General features: G+C 46.2%; 1 protein-coding gene and 1 pseudogene across 1 annotated transcript; one reads left to right on the forward strand and one right to left on the reverse strand.

The window, feature by feature from the left end:
- Positions 1-3,010: 3,010 nt before the first annotated feature.
- LOC120684794 lies at positions 3,011-7,646 on the reverse strand (annotated as a pseudogene).
- An 11,834-nt stretch (positions 7,647-19,480) lies between these two features.
- Positions 19,481-21,412, forward strand: LOC120684795 (protein FAR1-RELATED SEQUENCE 5-like). The gene is made up of 3 exons (XM_039966667.1): positions 19,481-19,788; positions 20,110-20,260; positions 20,414-21,412. Exons 1-3 carry the CDS (start codon positions 19,481-19,483, stop codon positions 21,410-21,412), a joined length of 1,458 nt encoding a protein of 485 aa, XP_039822601.1.
- Positions 21,413-23,217: the final 1,805 nt, after the last annotated feature.

The raw sequence follows: 23,217 nt of genomic DNA on the forward strand, positions 1-23,217 counted from the left end.
CTAGCCTAGGCAGCGCCTCGCCTATGAAATGGAGCACAAGATCTACATGATGGTGGTGTTTGAATGGGGTGCTCTCCTCCTCCTTATGTAGCCTCTCCAAAGGTGGATCCGCGGTTAGACTTGCGAGGTGGTACTAAGGACGCCCGGGATAGATGTAGGGGAGTCGTGGGAGACTGATGGAGAAAACTGGGCCCGAATGAGCCCAATAAGGGGTCGGGCGACCCAGGGGGTCGGCCGAGCCCAAATGGCGCTCCCCTGGGCCTGCCTTCCTCTGGCTAGCTGATAGGTGGGCCCTGGTCTTGATCCTTAGGTGCATCTTGCTTGTCGTGCCTATTTCATCTAGTTTGTGGGCTCTTCTTGTAAGTCAAACACAGCTGCAAGATATTCTGTGCATTTCTTCTGTGTTCACTTGTGTTTTCCATATTTTACAGATGTGGGTGCCTGCAAATGATAATTCACCAAAACTCGTGGAATTCGATTAGTCATAAGCCCTATAACTAAGTTTGGTGATTATTGATCATGAAAAGCTGCAGGAGTTGACGGCTGATTTTAGGACTTAACAGCCGTCAACACCAAGCAAATGTAAGTAGTTCAATTTATCAACTTTTGCAAAATTTATGCTTGTTTTGATTGTGTTGTCATCAATCACCAAAAAGGGGGAGATTGTAAGGAACATGGCCCCTTTAGGCCATTATTTTGTGATTTTGGTGATTGAGTAACAACGCAATCAATGGGACTAATGAGTTTGTCAAGTGAACAATTATAGATCTCAGGGATGAAGCAAAAAGGCCAAGCAAAGCAAAACACGAAGAAGGAACTCAAAGAAATGTTGAATTGGACAAGTTCTGCAGAAATAGTGGCACCGGATGAACCGGTGATCCTGCACCGGTCTAACCGGTGGGCTTCGGATACACCAGTGCCCTATCACCGGTGCATTGGTCTGTGCAGAGATGAGCCAAGTGGAGAAGTTCAAGTAGCACTGGTTGAACCGGAGATACCAAGTTGAAGGCATCGGTGCATTCACCGTGCTATCCTTCAGAGACGATGTCAAGCGGCCTGGAACCAAGTCTTGAGCACCGGTTGAACCGACGGCAAGGCACCGGTGTAATTTCAAGACAGAAGCTGAAGATTCCTTCAGGACCAGTTGCACCGGTGACCCACCGGTGCATCAGACCGGTCTAACCGGTGACAGCCACGTCAGCTGTCAGAGGCCAACGGCTAGTGCAAATGCTGTGAGTCAACGGTTGCACCGGTGCCCCGTCACCGGTCTAACCGGTGCCCTCGCAGAAAAGTGGCCAACGGCTAGATGGACTTGGTGGGCTATATATATGCCATCCCCCGGGTATTTGAAGCTTGTTGGAGTTCAGGAACATCACACCCAATCCATCCAAGAGCTTAGTAATCATATCTTTAGTCATTAGCACACATTTGAGAGTGTTAGTGCTAGGTTAGCTCCTTAAGAGTGAGAGAGCAAGGCTTTGTGCCTTTGTGCTGTGGTTCTTTTGTGAACCAATAACATATCTTGGTGCGCCGGCCCCTTGGAGCTTTGAGGCTCGCCGACAACGTCAACGACCCTCCAACTTGGTGTGGAGCGGCGTGGACGATATTGTGCGGGGGACGTGGAGACCCCCTTCCTTAGTGGAGAAGCTCCTTAGTGGAACCCAGAATCAAAGTGACCGTGGTGATTCACTGTCCCCGAAAGAGACTTGATTGCCGAGAAGCAATACTCTTAGTGAGTGCTTCAACAACGTGGATGTAGGGGTGCCTTTGTGGCTAACCGAACCACAGGATAAACACCCACGTCGAGAGTTTGCTTTCTCCTATTCTGCTTTTTATGTTTCCGCTTTTCATACTAGCAATTTTTGTATGACTTTACTTTCACAGGATAATATCTTGATAGGAAAGGCTATAGATTGCTAAACTCTTTTTGGGATTGGAGTTTCACACTAGCAAACCCATAGTTGCACATATAGATATCATATTTTAGTTTAATATTGTGCAATTTAGTTAGAGCCATAGGTTAAAGTTTTAAGTTGCCTAATTCACCCCCTCCCCCTCTTAAACTAGAGCACCCGATCCGAGCTTTCAACTAATGCACAAACTAACCCTGGCCACAACGACGTGAACTCAGCACACGGTTCCGGCCACATGCTCATGCAACAATGTCAAAGATAACATGACTAACACAACTATCCTATATGCAAGAAACAAGCATATATGCATAAGTCAAGATTATTCCTAACAGCGTCCAGTGCGCGGCACCGGGAGTCCGGGACGAACCTTGACGGAACCCTGAGCGGATGCAGCACGCCCATGGAGTCACGGGCCCGTCTGATCGAGACCAAGCCACTACTGGTCGCTGTTGCCGGTGAAGTGAGCAAGTTGCCGCTTCTCCCGAGCCACCGGACGTCCGGACCACCGGCTGCCACGCTGAGGCACGAGGTAAACAGCAAGATAGGAAGGAGAGAGCATGCAAGCTAGTCAGTACGTGAGTATGCATGTGTGTTGTGTTTGAATTAGCTTGCTCGGCATGGAGCTAGAGAGAGTAAAGATCAGAGAGGGAATTGATGTGTTGTACTGAAGAAGTGAGGGGTGAATTGATTGTGATTAGGCAAAAGATGGAGATTAGATGACAAAGGAGTTTGAGCTCAAAAGATAATTTTTGCAATAGGTTTTGAAAATAGTTTTTGAATTTGGTTGATTTTTTAATGTGAATTTTCTGGCTGTTACAAAGCCGGGGTTTGCCTCACTGAGGGATCACACTCCGATCCTTCTTCCTGGAGGGGAAGACCACAAATTTATTAGTTGGAGGGTGATTCAGAAACCCCTGGGCAGAAAGTAGAGTTCTCAAGGTCGATCCATCCAAGGAGCAGTCACAAGTCTCTGGAAATTCTGAGATTGAAATGCAGCAGCAACTGCAGATTTTGTGCTGATTTCGAAGCAGTATGAAAGAAAACATATTTCATTTTCCAAGCAGCATGAGTCATCTGTGCAGCCGCAGTCATCTGTTTCACAACTCTTTGCTCTTGTTAATGCGCGCTTTGCGCACCGCTTCTTGGATGTTCTTTTCATGCTGCTTGAGCATCCGTTCCATGCTTTCATTTTCGGCTATCATTGATTCATAGTGCTGAAATCTTCTGCTCCTGCCCTTGTAGCTCTGGTCAAACAAAAGTACACATAACAAGTCACTAAAATACTCTGATATTGATGTCAAAGCATCTAGGTTAGTACAATAGACTAATGGAGAAACAAAACAATGTGTGTGACGCAATGGAGAACTGATGTGTCCAGACAATGTACCACAGAAGCGTTTGGATGCCAACAACTATTCTAACAAAAATGTGGATATCAACTACAATCAACTGCAAATTATTACATAAACAAACACTCGGCACTCGGTAGCTTAGGACTACACATCATTAATTGTAGCATCAAAACATTTTGTCTATTGATCCTGGAACTAACAAGTTACAAATACCAAACATTCCAAAACTTTGTATGATGCAACAAACGGCGAAGCATAAATATATGTAAGTTGGCAGTATATATTGTAATTACGATAATTCTTTTGACCACACCAATTCTTTATTGAGTAAACAGAATGTAAAGCTAGTCTTTCACAATTGTTCTTCTTACCACAATTGGGCGCTTCTTCCCTGTGCCATTGTTATAAGAAGTGAACACTTCGTTCGTCGCATCAGCAGATTCAGGTTGACACATATTTGATCTGTTTTTCTGCATGGCAGTTGAGTTCGCCACCCGAAAAGAATTGTATTTGCGTCCAGGTACCTCCGAATGGTCACTGGAATCTCCCCTCATGTTCCATGTGGAGTCAAATTTTTGAGATTGCACCCCAGTAGCTAATGTCCGTGTTTCATGCTGTGAGCTGAGATTTGCAATATTGTTATCTGCTGTAGTACCTTTGTTTTTCTGTACGATGATAAAGCAAGTCAGGGTTAACTAATGTAAACCGAGCTGCTAATACTCAGATGTTTGTGGGTTCATGTTCCAAATACTGTCGGCAACCGACTACCCATACCACAAACAACCCTAGCTACTGTCATAGGGATGAAAATAATGGGAAATGGTATTACAGTATGGAAAACGAAAACGGTCGGACAGTTATGAAATTAATAAAATCAAATATGGAGAAAAATGACTATAAAATCAAATACAAAAACAGTCAGAAATGATTTCATAATACGGAAAATGATATTGGTCGGGAATTTTCCATCCCACTTTCAATTTACAATCCCTGTTTGGGCACTTCCAATTTATCCCAATACTCGTCAGAAGGTGATCAGCAGACATACCAGCAAGTACGGGGAGTACTGTAGCTCCTGGTGAATGCCGTTTATTTATGGGAAAAGTCTGGTTTACACCCTTCAACTATCGCAAAAGTCCGATTTTCAACCTTTAACCACAAAACCGGACAACATAGGCCATCCAACTGTCAAAACCGGGTAAATTTGGCCCTGGGGTGGTTTTGAATGTGGTTTTCCATTTTGTGAGAATTAAAAATATTCAATTTTACATTAAAAATTTATAAATAATTCATTTTAAGTCAAAAAATTATGAAATGGGTATCAAAAGTTTTCTAAAAATATCTATTATCACATGACTTGTGAGCTATTCAGATCTAATTTTTTTATGTTCATAATATTTGGCTACTTGCAGTTATGCCTATTATTTTTAATAACTAAGATTCAAATGGAGCAATAATGGATTGGTTATATTTTTAGAAAAATTTTGGTACTAGTTTCATATTTTTCTGATTTAAACTGAATTAGTTTTGATTTTTTAAATCTAATTAGATTTATTTAATTTTTTTAGAAAATGCAAAACCACCCCAAGGGCCAAATTTGCTCGGTTTTAACAGTTGGATGACCTATGTTGTCCGGTTTCGTAGTTGAAGGTTGAAAATAAGACTTTGGCGATAGTTCGAGGGTGAAAATTGGACTTTTTCCTTTATTTATTTATGAGCTATTTTTCTGTTTTTTGTTGCAATTTTGGCATCTATTTACTATTAAATTTACTATAACCTAGAATTCTGCAAGAAAAACAAAATCAAGTCGAGTACTCTCACTCTCAGCATAGCTCGGGAATAATGTTTTAAGTTGGTCCGAACCCCAAATGTGTTGACAAATTTGATGAGTGCACGGTAAAGCAATGCAAGAATGGGGTTTTGCTTGTTGAGCCATCATCCAAACCTTTGGGTTGTCATTGCCATCATCAGCATGGTTTAGTTTAGGATTCAAAATTTCACCCTGAGCTGACTTTCTTTGCCTATTGAAATAGAAAAATAGAATGTCAAAATTAACAACGAATAATTAAACTAGATTGCAAGAATATTGGGAAAATGGTATCTCCTATCTTCCTCCCTTCGGAGTCTGACATCATACTCTTTGCTTTGTGGACACTTCGGTAAGCAGGAGGGGCTGCAGGCAAGTGGGCTTGTTCTGAAAAACTAAAGATTTGGATGCACTTGTTAAATCCTGCAATGCAAAGATCTCCAAAACGCTGCTTTCAGATTTCAGGCAGTTTATCAATCTGTAAAGTAATAACTTAATCGTTTTCACTAGGTTAAGATATTATTGCATGATTTAGTATAAAAAAATAGATTTCTGAACGAACTACAAAATTAAAGATCATCATTACAAATTTCCATGTAACAAGCTAGAATAGAACCTAACTTTCATATGAATCCATAGTTCACAGGGTTCAGTGTTTAGATTGGTAACCCAGCACAGGTCCATTCAGTCCATGACCAGCATGTTATTTGATATTAATTTGTTTTATTCCATTTGGTTACTTTTAAAATAGTAGCTAATTAATGCAAAAAGTTTTTTTTATTTTAGCCGAAGTTTTTGAACTCACAAAAGGAACTACCCAAGACCACTGTGATTAGGAATAACTTGATTAAAAAACGATGGAAACTTACATCACTCTGCAGAGTGGTGGCAGCTGTTCCACGAGCTTCTGGTTCTAAGGCCAGCAAACTATCTAGAAGAACCAGAGCTGAGTGAGGAAAATCCTTAAAAGTTTCAGCAATACATCCCTTGTACTGACTACCAGGCTTGAACATCCCTGTTTGGGGCACTTCCAATTTATCCCAATACTCCTCAGAAGGTGATCCGCAGAGCTTGAAAATTTTGTGAAGTTGCTCCACCTAGCATTGTATTGTTTGACGAAATGATGATACATACAAATAAAGGTATGGTAAAATTGTGTGTCAATTGAGATACCAGAATAGGGCCTATCCTGTAACCTCAAAACTGTAACAGTGGTCGTACCTCAGTACTTCCAGGCAAGATTGGCTTGCCAGCAAGCAATTCTGCAAGAATGCACCCTGTACTCCACATATCCACAGAAGGACCATACTTGGTGGCACCGAGAAGAAGTTCAGGTGGTCTGTACCACAATGTTGCCACACGGCTTGTCAGAGGCTGCTGGTTGTCTGGATCAAAAGATGTTGCTAGGCCAAAGTCTGCGATCTTCAGAGTACCGTTGCTATCAATCAAGATGTTGGAACTCTTCATGTCCCGATGCAAGACCCCATTGCTGTGGCAGTGATCAAGGCCACAAAGTAACTGCTGCAGTATGCACTTGACCTGGATTCGTGTGAAACCATATTAGTTCATGTGCCAACATTTCAGATGAACCAGGACAGTAAGATGATCACCTGTGGCTCAGTGAACTTGAGGCCTGGAGTTGCAGAAAGGCCAGCAAGGTCATGTTCCATGTACCCAAACACAAGATACAGGCTTCGTGAAACAGAAGACGTTATTATCCCTTCCAAGCTTATGATATTTGGATGACTGAGTTTCCGCAGAACAAGAATTTCTCTAGCCATGAAGCGTACGCTTTCAGGATCCACATTAACAAAGCGCACTTTTTTCAGTGCGACAAGCTTGCCGGTTTTAAGATCTCGAGCTTTGTAGACACTACTATAAGTTCCTTGTCCAATCTGCAATATGAAAGAAGTTAAATAGTTGTTCAAACAAAAAGTCAACTGAAACAGTTAGCATTTAGCAACAAGTAACAGCATAAAAAACTACCAAATTAGGTAACTTGTATCACCATGTTAACAGTTTTTACCTTGCCTAATTTCTCGAATGAATCCAGCCGCCGAGGGAACCATCCTTGTACTGCCTCTGGTGCCACATTCATGAGCCAATCTGGCCATCCAGGATCAACAAGCTCATCTGATGACGGCTTATTAGCCACATTGGGGGCACCCGAGTCCAACTTATTTCCATACCTTCCCATTATGCCATTATGGCCACTGCTGATCCATATTTTCAGTCTATGGTGCATGCTTGATTTCTGACAGTGGCCAACAGCTGAAACTGTCTTATCTGCATCATCCAACTGGTATCAAAACCATTTTCTGGTGGCTGGGTGGTAAGCACTTCAGTATTTCCACCATTGGGGCTTGGTACAGTTGCAGAATCATTACTAGATGGTGCGAAGAACCATCGCAAACATGTGCACCCAGTGGTATGGCTTCCTGAAGTTGTGCCCTCATGTTTTCGAGAACACTTCGGACAGAGGTGACCTAGAAGAACATTTAGTGCCCTTCCACCTGATTGAACGCATCGAAACTGTAGTAAGCTTTGCACAGGATTCCTGGCGAATATCTTCATTACCAGAAAATTAGTTCAAGAAGCCAGGTACTTCTCGGTCCAACAATAGCCTTGCTGAAATTCTTAATCAAAATTCCAAACTAGTAATCATGAATGAGAATTTTAGGGAACTTTATAGAGTCCAGACTAGTATTTCCTTGGATTCCAGAGTGTAAAATCCTAATTACAAGAAACTCCAATCACAGAATCAAATTGTAAATTTGTAATTCAGAGAAGTGACTGGAAGTTGGATGTAGAGGTTGAAAGTTGACAGTGAATGCAATGGACAAGTCACCAGCCAATTTTTCACAGTTCTATGTATGCAACCCAAGAATTAACTGCAGGGATTTATGTAAAGGAGAAAACAATCCTCTTCACCACGACAAATATCAATACAATTGAACCTCTATCTGCAGGGAAAAGCACAGACCACAAGTCGTTGATAACCTAAATCGAAACTGGTTGACATACAAAGTCATGAAACTGAAATCTCAATCTCAAGATGCAACAAAGGGAAATCAACAGAAGATGATTAATAAAAGCTGCAGATTTCAAACAAAAAGAATTGGCGACTTACCATAGAACTTAATTCCTTGCTCTTCTTTCCATTTCAAGAAAATAAATTGGCAACAAATTGAAAACTATCCCCCACCTTTCCCTCTCTCCATTCTAATCCTTAGACGGAGGAGTGAAAGGTGGTAAAATATGAAAAAAAAAGAAATTGGATTACAGTTAACTGTTCCATGATATTTCTTTTTTCTAGATTTCTTTATCTTCCCCCTTTCTAAGCTAACAGAGAAAAGTAAAGAAAGTTCCAAGGGGGAAAATAGATTATCTACAGAATTCTTGCAACAAGAAAGCAGGCAAAAAAAAGAGAGGAGGGGAGGAATTATCGAGAGCTAAAATTAGGGCCGTGTTTGGTAGAAGGATGGTAAGAACTGGACCTGTCTTTTGAGGCTGTTTTTTTTTTTGATAGGAAATATTTCCTTACTCACTAGCTCTAGGCAAGTCGCCAGATACCAGAGCAAGTACAAAGTCTGGAGCATGATTCATATACATACATGATCCCTTCTGTAAAGTACACCCATAGCTAGCTAGACTATCAGCAACCTTATTACATGATCTAGCACATACAGAGACAAAACAAAAAGTGAGGAATGTTGAGTACTCTATCCTGCTTGTGATGAGTGAATTGTCAACCGTGCGGTGTGATCGTGCGCTTGGTCTTTGGATTGCAGGTACACGGGCGTCGAGTGTCGACGGGGAGCTGCCGTGGAGGTGCTGTGGCCGATGGACCGTGCGGTGGACGGCGGTGAAGGGCAGCCGGGACCGGAGCTCGGACCGGGCGGCAGCTGTGGCGTCCACTCCTGGATCGAGGGCGCAAGCGGCGACGGAAGGCGGGTTTCTTGGTTTGCGCCACAAAACCAAGGAGGCGGACGGCGGTTGAAGACGCCAAGTCGTGGAGGCACGGGCGTCGGTCTCGGGACTGACGGAGGCGATGGGCGTCGACGGCGTCTAGGGCCTCGCTGCGGGCGAGGAGGTGACGGGCGTCGGGCGGCGTCTAGGGCTGTCAGAAGGCCGAGGCGGGAACGGCGTCTAGGGCCACGGCGTGGAGGCGGGAATCTTCCCGCGCGTGAGGTTTTGGCGGTTTTCTCAAAACCGGCCACCTACCCGGGTTTCGCGGACCCTTCGAAACCGCGGACTGGATCTTCATCAAGACGGCGGCATCGCGGAGAAGACTTCGTTTGAAAGAACCTCGGCCGTCGGATGAGATCGTTGTACAGGGGGTGCTGCAGGCCAACCGGTCTGACCGATCCAGCGTACCGGTCTGACCGGTCCAGCATACCGGTCTGACCGGTCCCGCGGGTATAAATACCCCTTCACTTGTGTTAGGTTAATTGCGGCTTTTGTAATCTGTTCGTGGACTCTCTGTTTCTCCAGGCCGCCGCCCCTGTGTTCTCCTCCCCCTGTTCCTCTCTTTAGAGTAGATTTGTCCATGGATTTGTGAGACTTTGTATTGGATGTGATTGGGAAAGGAGGCTCCATCCTCCTTGTGCCCTCTGGGCTTTTGAATCAATCCAATTCTGTCTCTCTTGTGCTTTTTGTGATGGATTTTCGTTTCGATTTTGATGCACTTGATTGCGACGTTTTTGTAGAGCTCTTTGGAGTGATTCCCGTGCTACTAGCTACGTGCCAAATCTTCTGGAATCACGAGCTCATCAGAATTTGAGTTCTTGAGTGTTTGAGAAAACCCCAATCCCTTTTGATCTCCCCCATAATTCTCACATTTCGTTGATTTTTAGACCGAGATCTTTTGGGGATATGTTCACGGGGTAGGGGCGAAGCAATCCCCCCAAGTTTCACCGATTTTCATAGTCGTTTGCTCGAGATTCAACGTTTGAATCCAATTTCTTGGTGGTTTTCTGGGTGCTACCGGTCAGACCGGTAGGCACGATCGGTTAGACCGGTCCAGCGCACCGGTCAGACCGGTCGAGCGCACCGGTCAGACTGGTCCTGGCAGATCAGTGCTGCAGTTTTTCTAATTCACTTCCGATTTGCTTCGTGGTTTCGCTCGCTCGTTCGAGGCCTTTTGTGTTGGGTTAGCTTTTCAATAGCTACTCCAAACTTTGGTCAGAACGCTTGAGGGTTTGGGCAATTTTGGTATATTTGCCGACGATTCGAATTTCGAAGAAATTTTAATCGGCTCCCATTCACCCCCCTCTGGTCGCCGGCTTCGGTCCCACAATTGGTATCAGAGCTTGGTTGAGGTTTTCAGTACCTTAACCGGTTCGAAAACCACTCGGCGACCATGGCGAGTCTTGGTAAGATCCCGGTGTTTTCCAGCGAGGATTATGCCTACTGGAAGGTTCGCATGAGAGCCTTCCTGCAGAGCATGGGAGCCGAGGTCTGGGAGATTACCAAGAACCAGCTTTACGAGGTATTGGCTGTTCGGACCACGCCTCTTCAGGTGACCCAGCACGAGGCTAACGCCAAGGCCGTCAATGCCTTGTTCGCTGGCGTTTCTCGTGCGGAGTTCTCACGCGTCCAGGGTTTTCAGGGAGCCCACAAGATTTGGATGTGCCTTGAGAACTACCACGAGGGTACACCTCAGGTGAAGGCCAGACTGTTCGAGACTCACTGGCGTGAGTACGAGAACTTCACACATGAGCCGGGTGAGAGCATTGACCTGATGTTCAGTCGTTTTCAGTCGATTGTGAACAAGGTCAATGCGAACAGATCTGCTGGTGCCCTTGAGTACACAGAGCACGAGAAGGCCCTCAAGTTGCTTTACGCACTTGATCGCTTTGTGTGGGATCTCAAGGTGAACACGATCATTGAGTCTGCAGGCTATGAGACTCTGACCGTGAATGAGCTTTTCAGCAAGCTCAAGGCCACGGAGGTGGATAACCAGACACGAGCCAAGCTCAATGGTGCCCCTCCTTCCAAGAGCGTCGCTCTTGTGACTGGCCCAGGTGGATCGAGCTCTAATGCTAACTCTGCTCTTGGCTTTTCTCTTGCCTCTTTGCCTTCTGTTTCAGATGAGCAGCTGGAGACGCTGGGCGACGACGACTTGTGCCTCCTCATCAGCAAGTTCCAGCGCGTCTACCACAACAGGCAGAGGAAGAAGAACCCCGGGTGCTACAACTGCGGCGATCTGAACCACTTCATCGCCGATTGCCCCAAGAAGTCCGGCGGTGGCCAGAACAACTCCTTCGACTACTACCGCCACCGCGACCGCGACGAGGGAGGCTCCAACAAGGAGCGTCGGCACCACAAGCACCGCAGTCGTGACCGGGGAGGACGCTTCGACAAGGAGTCGCTCAAGAAGCGCTTCCAGTACAAGGCCAAGAAGTGGGAGAAGGCCTTCCTGGCGCAGCTCAGCGACCTCGACAAGAGCTCCGACACCGACCGCTCTTCTTCACCGACCTCCGACGACGACGACAAGAAGAAGAAGAAGCGGGACAAGGAAGCCACCGGCTTCATCGGCCTTTGCTTGGCGGCCGGTCGGCGCAAGAGCTTCTGCACCATGGCGGGCGAAGCCGATGGTGCTCGTGCGTCTTCGGGTGGACATGCTACACCGACGCACTCCGGCTCTTCTCCTGGATCCGAGAGCGATTCAGAGGTAAACTCCACGATCGACCTGCTTGATACAGAGGTTAGGGAGTTGTACGCCGCTCTCGACAACCAGAAGAGGCTGCTTAAGGAAGCAGCTAGAGAGCGTAGAAAGCTTAGGGAAGAGCTGGCTTGTGCTAGGGAGAAGTTTAGTGAGGATGAGTGCGCTGGCTGCATATCTCACATGAACGATCTTGTTGCTCTCCGTGCCAAGCATGATGAGAACGTCGTGGACTTAGATGTTGCTAAGATTTCGCTTGCTGACGTGTCTCATGAGCTCGCTAAGGCCAAGCATGAACTAGAACTGGTTAAGGATGCTCCTATTGTTAGCGATGTACTTGAATGCGAGGAGTGTCCTATCCTTAAGTCCGATCTAGCTTCGTTGCAGTCTAAGTTTGCCACTGTTGTGTGCGAGCTAGAGGAGATGAAGTCTAGGCCAGTTTTGCTTGGCACTTGTAAGCTTTGTCCCACGCTTAGGCTGGAGCTAGAGGAGAAGAACGCTTTGATCAAGTCTTTTGGAAAGACTAAGGTCGTAGAGTCTAGCCCACCTATTGACTGCTCTGTTTGCCCTGGTTTGATCTCTGATTTGGATAGTCTTGCGGTAGAGAAAGCCAACCTGGAGAATGAGAATACCTATCTTAGGGTGATTCTTAGTTGGGTTTCCGCTAGTGAGCCGCAGTTGGGCATGATGATCAAACAGTTCAAGCGTGGTGATGGGTTTGGGGTCGGTTACACGTACACGAAGTCAGACTTTGACAGGTTGTACGGTAAGATTGGCAAGGCTGCTGGAAACACTGCTAGCACGAGCACGCAACCTTCGCTTGTTGACCCCGCGGATGGTGTGCTTAAAGAACCACCGAAATCACCTCCGCAGAAGCAGGTTTGCATTCCAAAGCCCAATGAGCTGAGGAACTCCCTCGACACGCTCCCTGCTGCCACAGCCCAGGTTGCCTAGAAGAAGAGGGCTCCTCCTCCCCGTCCGCAGGCTAGGCCTCCACCTCCCAAGCGTGAGGTGAGGTACCACTGCGAGTTCTGTGACAGGGAAGGTCACATGGAGGAGTTTTGCTTCAGGAGGAAGCGGGCTGTGAGGAGAGAGCAGGAGAGACTGAACGCGGACATGTACTCTGCTCGGGTGCATGATCCTTCTCGGCGTGGTGATAGGCGAGATGCTAGGGCGCGCCGTGTAGGTGGAGGTCACGGAGACGGTGGTGGTTACCGTGCTCCAGCAGGTGGTCGCTTTGCCGGCCGTGCTCCTGGTCGTTTTCAGTACGGCTATGGACCACGGGACCGAGGCTTTGGAGGAGGTTTTGAGGCTCCACGCTTTCCTCGCGGTGGTGATCGTCAGCCTCGCGGTAGACGGGACAGGGGATACACTTTGCCTGACTTTGCTTACCCTTCTGTAGAGCAGATGGCTCGTCACTGGTTTGCTTCTCACTTTGCTAACCCCAATGTCGAGATGTTTGCTCCTCCTTTGTCTTGATGGTGATGCAGGTTGGAGGCCTGGAGAACAAGTGCTCCATGGATCTTGGTCTTATGCAGGTTTGATCAAGACTTGATGGTTCTCCAAGGCTGATGGATAGCCCATGGTGGCTGTTGTATCCTATGTATATTTGAGTTTGTCTTTTGAGTTCTTTGTACATTTTCTGCGTGTGACATGTTGTAGATTCTACTTCTCTACTTGTTTTGCTTGCTAAGTCTGTGCTTGTGCTTTGGTGGACTAGCCATTCTGTATGCTAGTTTTTATGATTTTCATTTTGTCATGACTCTTGCTAGCTCAGGGTGTGTGCTTTGTCCAGTCCCCTCATGCTTGTGTAGCTTTTGCTCCTTAGTTCTGGTTGCTAGCTCAAGTATCTTCTTCATATTGTCTTGCTACAGTGGTTCATACTGTTGAGTGCCTTTAGATTATTCTAGGGATATCTTCTGTCTTGATATGTTCTAGAGTGTCTTTTGGTATACTTTTGCATGTAGCTTGACTAACACTTAACCGTTTGCTTGAGTTTTGCTCTGGATCTTTGGTGTTTGCTATTTCCTTGTGTCCTAGCTTCTCTTGTGCTAGGTATCACTTGTTGAGGGGGAGATCTACCTCAGGTGCCGATGATGATCCGGAGTTACTGCGCCGGCTACAGGCTCCGGCCCCTTCTGCTTCGACTACCTCAGCTCAGGAGGACGATCCAGTACCACTACTTCCACTTCGATCTTTCACCTCTACAAGAACCTGTTCGAGCAGAAGGTGGACCCGCTGAGGACGCAGGGGAGGTGACCTCGAGCTTGCTATGCTCTAGGTCCAGCGGGATCTTCATCGAGGTATGTGAGCTTTCGGCTTGTACGTTTTCCTCTCAGGATGGACTGGTGGTTTTCTGATTGTTGCCTTTTCCATGGTACTCAGTTGGATTCATTGGTCTAGTCCTGTGTGTCTTTAAGCCGTTGTATCTGCTGAATTCTTCAGTTGCTTAGCTTTTGGCTTTTCCGTGTTTTTCTCTAGGTTTGGTAGTTGCATTGTGCATATGCATTGTACATGTTTGCATTTTGCATCGTCTCACTTGCACTAGCATTCTTGAATACATTGTTGTGATCTTCTAGTGCCTGCTAGTGTGAGTTGATAAACTTGATCATGTATAGCTTGCTCCATTGTGTATATGACATCATCTGAGTTAAGCTATTTTGATTTGAAAATCTGAAAACATGATCACCCTGTCTTGGCTACTAGCATGTTAGGGAGTGTTGATGTGCTTTGCTATCTTATTCATGCTAGTATAGCCTTCTGTTCAGCAATTCACACTTGAAATGATCTAAATCTGATAAAATTGCTTGAACTGTTCTTGAAATGGATTGAAAAGATCCAGGTGGGATTGCTTGTCGCACTGATCGAGCTTTCAGGACGGCTCACTTTGCACTTGTGAGAACCCGGGCAAGGCTGTGCATGACTGAAACGAGTCCTTTAAGCTTCTGATTGTCTTTTGACATAGGCTTGGCCTCGTTGCTAAGTAAAGCATGACAAGCTTTCAACCTCTGGCATTAAGAATTGATTGCTACAAATTTGATTGAAAAATGAATGTTCGCAACATGTTTTGGCTGGTTTGGCTCACCTATATGAGTTTGAGTAGCACTGCTTTCCATTCCCTACTTGTTAGTGCTAGATCATGGGTGATGCTTTTATTTCTTCTAAACTGAACTTGCCTAGCTCTAGGCTGATTTGATATACCCTGTTGAGCTAGATGCAGGTCTTGTTTATAGATGCACACATGCTTGAGACTAGATGTTGCTCATATCTTTGTATCCCTGAATGCTTTCACTTACACCTCCTGCATTGCATTCATTGCATAGCATCTGTTCAGGGGGAGTTTTTGCTTCAGGGGGAGCTTTAGGTCTTTTTAGACTTGATGTGTGCATGTGCCAACAAGGGGGAGAATTTTGAGAGAAATGATCGAACAAGGGGGAGACTTGTTTGATTTTTGAAAATCTTGTTGTGCACAGGGCTTTGAGAGTGCATCATTTTGGGAGAGTTGCACTTGTGAGAGGGAAAAACTTTGCTTGGGGAGTTTCTGCTTTGGTTTTGGCTCCTGGTTTTTTCGTTTTCCCTCTGCTGCTTGCATGACTGCGTCGGGCATTACCTCTGTCTTTGAGGAGTCATGTTTTGGCTTTTGATCGATTGCGTCGAGCCGTTGCCCTTGTCTTAGGGGATCGATCTTTGCTTGAGTAAGTGACTGTTCTTGCCTTTCTGAGCCTTTTGTCACTTGCTTGTGCTTCTTTGTTCTTTTCTGGTTTCACTTCTCTTGGTTCGTTTGTGGTGTGTTGACAATGCACTCATCAAGGGGGAGATTGAGGAATGTTGAGTACTCTATCCTGCTTGTGATGAGTGATTGTCAACCGTGCGGTGTGATCGTGCGCTTGGTCTTTGGATTGCAGGTACACGGGCGTCAAGTGTCGACGGGGAGCTGCCGTGGAGGTGCTGTGGCCGATGGACCGTGCGGTGGACGGCGGTGAAGGGCAGCCGGGACCGGAGCTCGGACCGGGCGGCAGCTGTGGCGTCTACTCCTGGATCGAGGGAGCAAGCGGCGACGGAAGGCGGGTTTCTTGGTTTGCGCCACAAAACCAAGGAGGCGGACGGCGGTTGAAGACGCCAAGTCGTGGAGGCACGGGCGTCGGTCTCGGGACTGACGGAGGCGACGGGCGTCGACGGCGTCTAGGGCCTCGCTGCGGGCGAGGAGGTGACGGGCGTCGGGCGGCGTCTAGGGCTGTCAGAAGGCCGAGGCGGGAACGGCGTCTAGGCCCACGGCGCGGAGGCGGGAATCTCCCCGCGCGTGAGGTTTTGGCGGTTTTCTCAAAACCGGCCACCTACCCGGGTTTCGCGGACCCTTTAAAACCGCGGACTGGATCTTCATCAAGACGGCGGCATCGCGGAGAAGACTTCGTTTGAAAGAACCTCGGCCGTCGGATGAGATCGTTGTACAGGGGGTGCTGCAGGCCAACCGATCTGACCGATCCAGCGTACCGGTCTGACCGGTCCAGCATACCGGTCTGACCGGTCCCGCGGGTATAAATACCCCTTCACTTGTGTTAGGTTAATTGCAGCTTTTGTAATCTGTTCGTGGACTCTCTGTTTCTCCAGGCCGCCGCCCCTGTGTTCTCCTCCCCCTGTTCCTCTCTTTAGAGTAGATTTGTCCATGGATTTGTGAGACTTTGTATTGGATGTGATTGGGAAAGGAGGCCCCATCCTCCTTGTGCCCTCTGGGCTTTTGAATCAATCCAATTCTGTCTCTCTTGTGCTTTTTGTGATGGATTTTCGTTTCGATTTTGATGCACTTGATTGCGACGTTTTTGTAGAGCTCTTTGGAGTGATTCCCGTGCTACTAGCTGCGTGCCAAATCTTCTGGAATCACGAGCTCATCAGAATTCGAGTTCTTGAGTGTTTGAGGAAACCCCAATCCCTTTTGATCTCCCCCATAATTCTCACGTTTCGTTGATTTTTAGACCGAGATCTTTTGGGGGATATGTTCACGGGGTAGGGGCGAAGCAATCCCCCAAGTTTCACCGATTTTCGTAGTCGTTTGCTCGAGATTCAACGTTTGAATCCAATTTCTCGGGGGTTTTCTGGGTGCTACCGGTCAGACCGGTAGGCACGACCGGTTAGACCGGTCCAGCGCACCGGTCAGACCGGTCGAGCGCACCGGTCAGACCGGTCCTGGCAGATCAGTGCTGCAGTTTTTCCAATTCGCTTCCGATTTGCTTCGTGGTTTCGCTCGCTCGTTCGAGGCCTTTTGTGTTGGGTTAGCTTTTCAATAGCTACTCCAAACTTTGGTCAGAACGCTTGAGGGTTTGGGCAATTTTGGGATATTTGCCGACGATTCGAATTTCGAAGAAATTTTGATCGGCTCCCATTCACAATTGATGCATCAGTTTCTAGTACTATTCTTGTCATTCCCAAATCAGCAACTCGTTGAAGACTATACTTGACTGCTAGAGTTTCAGCTTGCAAAGCATTTGCAACTCGAGGAAAGTTTCTAGCTTCCCCTTCCAGAAAATTACCATCACAATCCCTGACGACAAAACCCCATCCTCCAGCCCTTGTAGATTCAAAGAAGGAGGCATCCACATTAATTTTATAATGATCAACAGGAGGAGGCTTCCAGTTGGGAACTGGGACATTCGGCTTTGTTATGCACCTGTTTGCCATCTTCTCAAACTCCATCATGTGGAAGGAAACAGAATTACTAATTTCAGCTGCAGTGGCCATCCTTTCACCCACATTCACTTTATTACGCGCTGACCACCAACGCCAAAGCCATATAAACACTCTAATCTGATCCTTTTGCTCAAGCCTCAAAATTCTCATTACAGTTTCCTTCCCAGATCTGCATTGCTCTAGTTCAGCCCTTATATGGTCCAAGTTCATCATTCGCAAACATTCTTTGGCCATTTTGCATTTGAAAAATAAGTGGCCACAATCCTCATATAATCGATAGCACACAGGGCATACAGGTTCAGCCTTTACTCCCCGCCTAGCCAAGTTTCGCCTTACAGGAAGGCTATTATGTGCCAGCCGCCATATAAACATGTTGACTTTGTTTGGAAATTTCAGCTGCCATATTTTGTGCCATTTAAACTCTGCATTACTACTCGCAGCCGCTGATGATGATGCATCCCTTCCCAGATTTTGATCCCGGATCTGAATAGCTAGCTTATAAGCTGATTTTACAGAAAAGTTCCCCATTGAATCAAGATGCCATGCCGTCCAGTCAACCATATCTACATCAATTGGAATAGTCAAAATCACACTAGCATCCTCTGGCTAGAATGTATCTGTGACCAATTGTTCATCCCAATCCCCTTTGCTAGGATCAATCAATTCTGAAACTTTGATCAGGAGCGATGAACCTCTTGGTGTGATTGGTTTTCTTGTGCATCCACGAGGAATCCATGGGTCTGCCCAGATATCAGTGTTGTTACCATTACCAATTCGCCATATCAGACCTTGTATTAGGAGCTGGAGTCCCTGCAAAATACTACGCCATGAGTATGAAATGCCTTCTCTCGTTGTGCATTGCAGGATACTAGTATTTGGAAAATATTGCGCCATTAGAACTTGGCCACATAGAGTATCGGGGCTGGTTAAGAGTCGCCATGCTTGTCGTGCTAGCATTGCCATATTAAACAAATATAGATCACGAAAACCCAGACCCCCCATCTTCTTCGATCTCGTCAATTTCTCCCAGCTTAGCCAGTGTATCTTGTTCACTTTGTCTTGTTGGCTCCACCAATACCGACCAATAATTGTGCTCAATTCATCGCACAAGCCTTTTGTTAGATCAAAGCATGACATCGCATAAGTCGGAATCGCTTGTGCTACTGCTTTCACAAGGATCTCCTTCCCTGCCTTGGATAGCAGCTTTTCCTTCCATCCTTGAATACGTGCCCAAACCTTTTGCTTAATGTATTCAAAAGCTTTCTTTTTTATTTGAGTCCTTTTACGGTGCTTGGAAGGTACCTCTAGGTACCTCCTCAAATTAATTCCTTTGTGTGATTTTAATCCTGCAAGGGTACTATGGTCATTTGTCCACCCCAAAACCCCACCTCCATCCCAAACCGCATGCATTATTCCCGTGCCGCCCGCGGCTCCTCCGTGCCCTAGCCCTTGCCCTTGCCCTCGCCCTCGCCCTCGCCCTCTCCCACTCCCTCGCCGTCGCAGTCGCCCTAACCCTCGTCGTCGCTGTCGCAGTTGTCTACCGCCCTACACTCGCCAGCGGTAGCCAAAGGACGTCGCCCCACTTTTTTGCCGGTAGCCTGCCTGTCCGCGGGGCTGCCTCTCGCCCTCGCCGTCGCCGTCGTCCTCATCCTCACTCGCTCGTTGTTGACTGCCCTACACAAACCAGCTGCCGCTAGAGGACGTCGCCCCACTCCGCCGCAGGTATAGCCTGTCCGCTGGGTTGCCCTAGTCGGCGCAGCCGCCCGTTGTGTTCGCTGCTTCCGCAAAGGATCCCATTACGATCTCGGCGCCTCCTTGCGGCCGCCTGCACCAGATTCATATCCACTGGTAGCCGTGTTTGGTCATCTAGCCATAGGTTTGAGTCCGCTTCTCCTCATTTGTTGTTTGTTGATATGTTGGGTGTTCAACAGATGATCACTTGCGTGAGATAGAGCAAAGTGTTTTGTATGTGTCCCACATTCTCAAGTGACAAAAGGTGTGAATTTGTTATGTGGATATCTAATTTGTGTTGCGCTGTTGATGGATGTAGGAGGCAGTAATGGCAGATCTTGAGTCTTTGCTAGAGTACAATCAAATTGTTAATCAGATGTTCAATAGTGAAGTTCAAGGATTTCAATTTTATAATGCATATGCTCTTAAGAAAGAATTTAGTGTGAGGAGGAGCTATGCTGAGTGGGACGCTGGCCACAATGAGCTGACCCTTCGGAAGTTTGTTTGCAGTCGTGAAGGTTTCCGTGAAGCGAAGCACATGAAAAGGGAGGATAAGCAGCGGAGGCCACGAAATATAACTCGTGTTGGATGTCGTGCAAAATTTGTGATGGCACCACAAAGGAACATGGGGCAGTGGTATGTGAAGGATTTCATTGATGATCACAATCATCCTCTGGTGCCAGAGGACCTTAGTTGTCTGCTGCATTCACACCGAAGAATCAGCGATGAGCAGAAAGCTGATATTCTCGAGATGGAGATTAGTGGGATCCGCAAATACTAGATTTTTGAAATTCAGGAAATGCAGTACGGTGGGTATGATAAAGTTGGATACACACAAAGGGACTTGTACAATTTCTGCCATCGTCATAAGCAGGGGACAATTTCTGCTGGTGATGCTCAAACTGTCATCAGACACCTTAGGGAATGAGAACACAGAGACACTGACTTCTTTTTCAGGAGCATGACTGATGAGCAAGGGCATCTGGTGGGACTGTTCTGGTGTGATACTCAGTATCTGCTTGATTATGCAGCATTTGGTGATGTCGTTGTATTTGATAGCACCTACAAAACAAATCGGTACAACCTGCCTCTTGTTCCTTTTGTTGGGGTGAATCATCATAAACACACTGTTCTTTTTTTATGTGGAATAATTTCTCATGAGAATAAAAACTCTTATGAGTGGCTGCTGAGAACATTTTCCGACGCTAATATTCAGAAGCATCCTATTTCCGTGATCACTGATGGAGACCTTGCTATGCAGACAGCAATTAGAATAGTGTTGCCGAATTCATCACAAAGGCTTTGTGGATGGCATATTGAGCAAAACCTTGTGCGTAATGTTCACAATGACAATTTGAAGGAAGCGTTCAGGGTCTTTATGTATGACTGTTGCTCCATAAAAGAGATTGACAGGAAATGGCTGGCATTCCTGGCAGAGAATGAGGTTCCAAGGGACTCGTGGCTTTATCAGATGTATGAGGTGAGGAAAATCTGGTGTGCTGCGTATCATGTGGGAAAGTGCTATTTAGGATTGAGGAGCAACCAACGGAGTGATAGCATGAACGCTAGGCTTCAGATGCAACTAGATGGTAAAATGACAATGTTAGAAATAGTAGAGCACTATGAGACCTGCCTTTCAAGGGTGCGCAAAAATGAGGCGGATGATGATATTGAAGCCTTGCAAACTGAGCCATTCACAGCTCCAGATGCTTCAATTCTTGAGATAGATGCGAAGAAAAGGTTCACACCTAATGTTTTTGTGTTGGTGCAGTTTAGCATAAAAGCAGGCAGCAAGTGTCATCTCCTTGAGGTCCTAGATGGTGATGATACAGAAGAGTATATTGTTGGCAGGAAGGACAAAGGAGACATCATGATATATGTCAAATGTGAATTTAATGAAGAGGGCAATCCGAAGGGGATTTCATGTTCTTGTCGTAAGTTGGAATCCCTTGGTACCCCCTGCTCACACATCTTCTTTGTATTGGGCCATCGGGGAGAACGCAAGCTGCCAGACTGCTGTGTTTTGGAAAGGTGGACAATGGGGGGGAAGAGTGCATTCCCACCGATAAGGAAGAGCACCATGTACGAGTATTCTGCAACTCTACTGAGGTACCGTGACCAATGCAATATCAGTCGTGCTGCATCCTTCTCAGCATCTCGTTCAACTGAAGCATATGAACTTCTCAGAGGCGCCCTTCAGGAAGCAGCTATGACACAGCCAACTGTATGGACCGATGCTGCCACAAGCCCCGGAGGCTGATTGTGACGACATCAGAGATGTCTTGGATCCCATGCATGTTCCTGGCAGAGGGGCTCCGAAGAAAAAGCTGAAGTCATCAACTGCCACTGCCAGTAAATCTAAGACTAAATGTTCCCTTTGTAAGGTTGCGGGTCACAATCGGCGAAAATGCCCCACGAGAGATGAGATATTTCAATGTTCATCATAGTTGAACACATGCGGTTTGTGAGTCATGCGTAGTTATGTCTAATGTTCCTCTACATTTGTAGGATACAAAGCTCCCTGAAGATGTGCTAGATGACTGATTTGTAGGTAAGGTGGTGCAGAACTGTACATTGTCATCATACAATTTTCCTCTTCTTCGCTCAGATACTCCTCTTTATGATGACAAAATTATCATTTCTTTCACAGCAAGTACAGATCAAGCTTGTTGCCGTACATCTTCTTGCGCAACTTGTGATATCATGGACTTGTAATCAAGTGTTGGTTCGATGGTACCTATGGAGATCAGATGAGCTAGGTTTCATTGTTCTCAACTCCCCTTTTGTTAGCACAGTCATTATACAACTCAGTTTACCATTGGTGTATCTCTAGACACCTTACTGGCTACAGTTGTAACCATATACTTACCCTGGTATGAAGTGCCTATTTTCCATTAAGAGTTAAGTAAAATCTCCATGGTACCTAGAATTCACAAGAATTCTGACTTATTTGTGTAACATTTGATGCTGTGAAATGTGTGGATCGTAGATGGTCGGTTGTCCAATGCGAAGCTGTGCACGGTAGGTTGTCCGATGCGTAGCTGTGGTAGATGGTAGTGTGTCCAAACAGTCGCTGAACTAGAGTGTCCAATCAATCGTAGAGGTGGCATTCCATAGTGTCCAAACCGTCCTGGCGATGGCGCAAACATTGCGGAGGTAGGATGTCCAATGCATAGCGGTGATAGGTTGACCAATGTGTCACGTAGGAAGGTGTCCAATGCGTCGCATAGACAGCGTGTCCAAACTATTGCGGAGCTAGAGAGTGTCCAAACAATCGTAGAGGCAGCATTCCATAGTGTCCAAACCGTCACGGTGATAGGTTGGCGTAACCATCACGGAGATAGGATGTCCAATGCATAGTGGCGATAGGTAGTCCAATGTATCACGTAGGTAGGTGTCCAATGCGTCGCATAGGTAGCATGTCCAAAACGTCGCAGAGGTTGCGTCACCGTATCCGGTGGAACTTTCTGTTGCATGTTAAGTTCCAAATTTCCATCCGGTCGATACGCCACCGGTCTGTCTAGTGAGTGAGAGAAAAATCAATTACTCGTCCTATATAAACGCACTCACCGGTTTGACCGGTGGACAACCATCGTATTGCGTATGTTACCGGTTATCACTGTATATGTTCGTCACCGGTCTGATCGGTACGTGCGGAACGAACTGCTTTGAGATCTTCAAATCCGTCTGGTGTGATCATCGGTCCGACTTGTGAGGGGTGCTAACTCTGCTACTGCAACTTGAATATTGTTTCTTGACTCTATATCTATTTGATTTCATCAACAATATATGGTAACTTGATGTAGATACATAAGAGAAAACTGAAGCATACATCTGAGAAGGCATGTACCGTAGCCATAAAACCAAAAGTGACGTCATCCAATCTTTTGCTACCTTTCATGAAACCAAAAGTCTGGACAAATACATTACAATAACTCTGTAATCCCACTCCAGGGCCGGTTAAGTAAACTAGCACTCCCTAAAGATCACTATATACACGCTTAAATAGAAGTCAAGAGAGCGCGACCTCAAACATAATTTAGAACAAGTCGACTAATATTAAGC

This window comes from Panicum virgatum, chromosome 8N (assembly GCF_016808335.1).
Source record: "Panicum virgatum strain AP13 chromosome 8N, P.virgatum_v5, whole genome shotgun sequence".
In the NCBI taxonomy this organism is placed as follows: Eukaryota; Viridiplantae; Streptophyta; class Magnoliopsida; order Poales; family Poaceae; genus Panicum; species Panicum virgatum.